Genomic DNA, 6,000 nt, shown 5'->3' with positions numbered 1-6,000 from the left:
AGAGAGAGAGAGAGAGAGAGAGAGAGAAAGCGAGTGAGATATATATACGTATATCAAAATTACTGAAGACAAGTATAAGGGTAGCCAGGAGTTAGCAAAGAGCAGTGTTAGTGACTCAAGAAAATTAGAAAATGAAAGCTGTGGTCTGCCAAAGCCAAGTCTTCAGTCTAAACTTGTTTGCCATCAACCTATTCGGGCATCAAAGAAGATCAGATGACATCTACCTTGGAACATACCACACACAAATGATGTGATAATCATCACCAATATGTAGAAAAGCTAGAGACAGGTTTAAAATTATGACAAAATATTCTCAAATGAACGGAGCTAAAAATGTCCTGCAAGTTCATATACTTGCATGTCTCTTTATACACCAAGTGAGAGAGAGCCACATTATGTCACCAGAACAGAAGTGTAGCAGCTGACTGAATTGAAGTACCTAGGTTTGATTATTCAGAAAGACGGTTGGCCGAAGATGAATGTCACACAAGATAGTTGTGAACGGACCAGACCAGAAAAAAGGAAGACCAAGGTGGTGATAGATGGTCACAATCCAAGGCAGACGACGCCCAAATCGGGGATCTTACTGAGTTTCAGATGTTATTGAGATGGACATGATGAAGTTAAATCAGGAAGACTCAGGCTGAATGGAAATAACTTTTGAAGGATGTTATAAGTTTTGAACCCATGTGGCAGGGGAAAGTGAGCTTATTGGAGAAACAGATGAAATTGTTGACTTTTACTTCATACATTATTCTCTCATGGGACAGGAATGTCACTCTCAAGATCAGGATTTATTGTCCATGCTGAACAGTCCTTGAACTACCTTGCTAGATCAGAAACAAAAATAGAAACCATTCCTCTGTTCTGAAGAAGAGTCACTTGACCTGAAACACAAACTCAAGATTTCTCTCCACAGATGCTGCCAGACCTGCAGAGCTTTTCCAGCAATTTTAAATTTTGTTTGATATACAGCATTTGCAGATTTTTCTGTTTTTGCCTTACTATGTCAGTTCAGAGGGCAAGTAAGATTTAACCACATTGTGGTGTGGATCTGGAGTCATATGTGGACCCAAAAAGGTAAAGACAGCAGTTTTCCTTTTCCAAAAATATTTGTGAACCAGAAAAAGGTTCATTAGTCATGACACTGTCATCATTACTAAGGCTTATAATTTTTATAACACAACACATTTGCCAGAAGAGCACTAAACAGCAAAAAAATGATAATAAGAAATGTCTGGATTGTGTCAATTAATTAATGTAAAAGTACTTAGTTCAATGTATTAGTTGTCTGTGAAGTAATAATTGATTTACATAAGTGTTAGTTGTTAAATATGTGAAAGATTGGTATCTATCTGTTGGTCTTTTGAGACATTAACATCTTTTGATAATGTTCTGGTCTGTACAGAACAACAACATGGAAGCTTCTGATAGGACGGGGAAAAAAATAACTTTAATGCAACTTGCATCTCAGCTGTATCCTAAAGTTTCAAGCTCGGCAAAATTTCTGAAAAGATCATTCAAAGAGCCTATCTGCAAATATTCTTGTCAGGTAAAGAATAAAGTATCACCACAATAAAATATCACCACTACAAATCTTTATCTTTGTTCAGGACTAAATGTTAGGGATAAATGTATATCTAGCTCAGTAAATTGTGCAAGTGCAAAATGCAGGTGTTGGAAATTTGAACCAAAGAACAGAAAATGCTAGAAATTTTCAGTCTGGCAACATTGATGGAGAGGAAATGAAACAGTTCAAGTTGACCACTGTTTGTCATGAGTTCTTAGTATTTCCTCATAATCATGCAACTTATTTAATGTCTCAGCTGTTACATGGATCCACCAATGCAGTTGAAACTACAGGATTCCATGGCACAATTCAAAGATCAAGAGACTTTTTACAGTGTGCTGAGCAACATTCTTTCCTCAACTAATAGCACCAAAAGAGATCAAATTTAATGATGTTTAAAAGGCACTGCCGTCCCTGGATCAACTACCATATTTTCCTTCAAAATAACTAACTATACTTAAAATGCAATTAATTGATACAAAGCACAACCGGATAACACGATCACTTGAAAAAAAGCTTGCCAGTGAGCACCAATGATAATTCCAAGCAAAACTCACTTAACAGAACACATCAATTGATAAATTAGCAGAAAACCTGGCCAGGTGTTAGATAAATCTCATATTACCAGTACTGCTGTTAACATTAATCAAATTAGCTGAATATAATCTCCAATATAATTCCTTGAATAACAATCAAGTTTTTAGGAGGCATTAAACTTAAAATGCTCCAGTTGTTCATGATGAAGTATCTTTTGTTTGCTTTGATTTGTTTCCATAGCTGTCTCAATGGTGGAAGATTTCCTCCCACTGACAAAAAAAAATTGTCAACATGCTTCTTATTTGATGCATTTACAGCTTTGCTATGACCATTAGATGAAATCCTTCCTACAGTAAAACGCAATCTACCAAATAAACCACCATTTTAAAAAAAATGTTCAATATATTATACGAATATATTAAAAAAATATTCATTGCACAAAATAAATTAGTTTCACATGGAAGTACTTACCAATTGTGCCACTTTCTCAAGACTTCTATTTGAACACAAAGCTTTGGAGCTGTTTGGTGATCAGTGCCATTGTTTGGAAGGAAGTCAAGAAAAAATTTGTCTCTATGCTGAGGCATGTACGTCCATGTGACAATTTTTTCATAAATTAAATAATTTTAATAATCTTATAAAAAGGGCAAAATCCTCTAGACTATTATAAAGAAAAAAAACATATACTTCTAATTTTCCATACATAGAAGAAATACTGATCTAAGAATGTAGGTCCCAATTAACCCATTTTAGTGTCTGATAATGTCTTGTCCTAATTTCTTTAAGGGCCAAAAATGACTGATAACAAGACAGATGCAATTACTTTTCATTTATTAACAATAGAAATGTTCTGCACTTTTTCTAACTCACCTTAAATTATTCATCTAAACATCCAAGCAACTGATCACATCTATGTTCACAGGTATTTTTATTAGTATCACTTATTTTAAAAAAGCCTTACAAACGTAAACATCAACTTTTAATCCCAGGTATGTTTACTAGTACCACTTGTTTTAAAACATCAACTCTGACTGCAGGTAACTCAGCTAACAACCATTTTGTGACACTTGTAATCATCAACACGCAAACTGCCGAATAGTGAAATATTTAGTGATAAAAATATAGATTCTTGTTAAAAAGCAACATGGTAATTGTGAAGGGAAATCCAATTCCTTTAAAAGATTTACATTTACATTCAACTCAATGATGTATTTCTTGTGCCAAGGCTTCAGTTATTCATATTGTTAACTTTTATGTGATGATTTTATTACCTGAAGACTCAGACTAAACGCTTGTTGAAAGTACTCATCAAAAAGTGTCTCTGATATCAATACAAACAAGATTGTGGCAGCAATCTCTGAAGGAAAACCGTTCAGTCATTTAAATTTTAAGGGGAGACTTTGTGACATGGCATCTACATTCTAATTATAACTAAACTGTGTGTAGCAAGCTGAAAGCAGTAGGTACCCTTAGAGATCCATATATTGCTTGACCAATAACTTGGTACTTGTCTACAAGAATGCTTTATTACAAATGATGTAGAACTCATTACGGAAATAAAGTTTAGAAATCAAATCAAACTGAATATCACTACTTAAATTTTAATACTCAAGGCTTTTAATACTTAACCCCATATGTTTACCAAAAGTACATTTCAATACATCAGCTAAGGGAAGAAACCAAAGTATAAAGGGCACTCACCTTTTCAACAGGAAGTGGTAGAGGAGCCTGGATGACACTAAAAGACAAGAAGTATTATGTAAGACAAAACTGTAACAGCTATCTTAATTATCAAGGTCAGTATTTTTAAAAATCTGCTCTCTGCTTGTGGAAGTTATGAAATTAATGCACCTGAAAACTAGAATTTACGTAAAAAATAAATCATCATTGGGCAATTCTAATGAATGTGTAACACTGTTGTGTGTGTGTGTCAATGCTTAGCATATGAATGACTTGCTTCTGGTAAAATTGTCCTTCATAAAATGCAAATCTTCAACAATGAACTTTGTTCATCATTCCCTGCCTTTCAAACAAAGCAGAATGCAACCCATTTAATAAATTACATTTTCAGATAGTGACTTCAAACACTGAAAAACTGTATATACAGCAGTTACATTTATCACATGACTATTTCCAGAAATACTTGAAAGCTAAGCTATATTTTAGTAATTACACAATACACACATCCAAGCTGATTACAGTCCCATGAGTTATCAATATCTAAACTCAACCTAGCAATGGCATTACTCTCGACTATTTATCACAAAGGAATTGAGAAGAAGATGCAGCCTGCTGCAACATCGATAGAAGTGGTTGAGAGAATAACAAATGAAAGGAAGGACTAGAAAATTAACAGAACACTTTTCCTCATCTTCAGATGGTGCTCTTTAATTTTGTTTTTATACATCTGCAAACTTCAAAAAGAAAATTCAAAACTTCCGTTCCAGAGACATGATTTCTAAACCTTATTAAGTTTGAAAAATAATTAATGCATTTGTAGTTTCCATGGCTATTTCTGATAATAAATTGGATAGAAACCATCAGATTTTGAATGTCTTAAGCCTTTTCAATTTGTTCCTGGCATTTTCTTGAAAACTTATATTACATGAACTAAATTTTTCCACATGGCAACTTTTTCTCCCAAGTATTCATTTAGGAAACCTGCCACGTTCTAAGTGTCCAGTAAAGTTTCACCTACCTTACCGCAGTCATTGAAATTTTTGTTTTAATATCCAATACTGTTATTTCCCTTTTTTGCAATTCTTCTTGCTTTCTTGGAATCACTTTTCCACTATCTACAAGTTTCTCTTGATTTCCAATACATGCACAAGCATAAGATTTGTATTAATTCCAATTTCTTTAGTTTCTTTTTGCCTATCATTAAATTTAGTCTGGTTTGTTCCTCATTCTGATTCTAAAAGTGAAGGATTTAGATGTCCTTGTACTTGAAAAACTAAGATACAGGTCCAACAAGCATTTAGGAAGGCAAATAGCATGTTAGTTTCCACTGCAAGAGTTCTTTTTTTAATTTTGTCACGGGATGAGGGCATCACTGGCTTGGCCAACAATTATTGCCCCTCTCTAATTGCCCTTGAGTAGCTGGTGGTGAGCTATCTTTTTGAACTGCTCCAGTTAATTTGCTGTAGCTACATCCATGTTGCTATAAGGGCTCCAGGACTCTAACCCAGCAGTATTAAACGAATGGCAAAACATTTCCAAGTCATGACGATGAGTAGCTTGGAGGAGAATACTGCAGGTGATCGTGTTCCCATGTATCTGCCCATCTCCTTCTAGATGGAATGATTGTGGTTTGGAAAGTCCTGTCAAAGGAGACTTGAATTTCTGTAGTGCATCTTGTAGATGGTACACATGACTGATTAGATTAGATTAGATTAGTTACAGTGTGGAAACAAGCCCTTCGGCCCAACAAGTCCACACCGCCCCGCCGAAGCGCAACCCACCCATACCCCTACATTTACCCCTTACCTAACACTACGGGCAATTTGGCAGGGCCAATTCACCTGACCTGCACATCTTTGGACTGTGGGAGGAAACCGGAGCACCCGGAGGAAACCCACGCAGACACGGGGAGAATGTGCAAACTCCACACAGTCAGTCGCCTGAGTCGGGAATTGAACCCGGATCTCTGGCGCTGTGAGGCAGCAGTGCTAACCACTGTGCCACCGTGCCGCCCATACCATCACTGCTTTTGAGCGTGAATGGTTTGGATGTATGCTACTCTAGTGCACTGCTTTGACCGGGATGACGTCAAACTTCTCTTGTGTTGTTAAGGCACAAAAGGATATCATTCAGCTTATCATCCCTGCAACAATAATTTTACTTCGTGCCAATTTCCTGCTTTCCCCCCACATCCCTGGGAACCATTTCTAAAC

The 6,000-nt window shown here is 36.0% G+C and overlaps 1 protein-coding gene across 34 annotated transcripts in view; it reads right to left on the bottom strand.

Annotated features, from left to right (window-relative positions):
* Window positions 1-6,000, bottom strand: part of slmapa (sarcolemma associated protein a) — a 256,792-nt gene that overhangs the window by 172,232 nt on the left and 78,560 nt on the right. For all 34 annotated transcript variants that reach the window (XM_043708126.1, XM_043708125.1, XM_043708136.1 and 31 more), the window contains one exon: window positions 3,809-3,845. In XM_043708126.1, the coding sequence (XP_043564061.1) occupies window positions 3,809-3,845 (37 nt within the window). The remainder of the gene's footprint in view (window positions 1-3,808; window positions 3,846-6,000) is intronic.

The sequence above is a fragment of the Chiloscyllium plagiosum genome, chromosome 18 (genome assembly GCF_004010195.1).
Source record: "Chiloscyllium plagiosum isolate BGI_BamShark_2017 chromosome 18, ASM401019v2, whole genome shotgun sequence".
In the NCBI taxonomy this organism is placed as follows: domain Eukaryota; kingdom Metazoa; phylum Chordata; class Chondrichthyes; order Orectolobiformes; family Hemiscylliidae; genus Chiloscyllium; species Chiloscyllium plagiosum.
The sequence above is the reverse complement of the archived record's forward strand: the minus strand, read 5'-3'. Positions and strand labels throughout refer to the sequence as shown.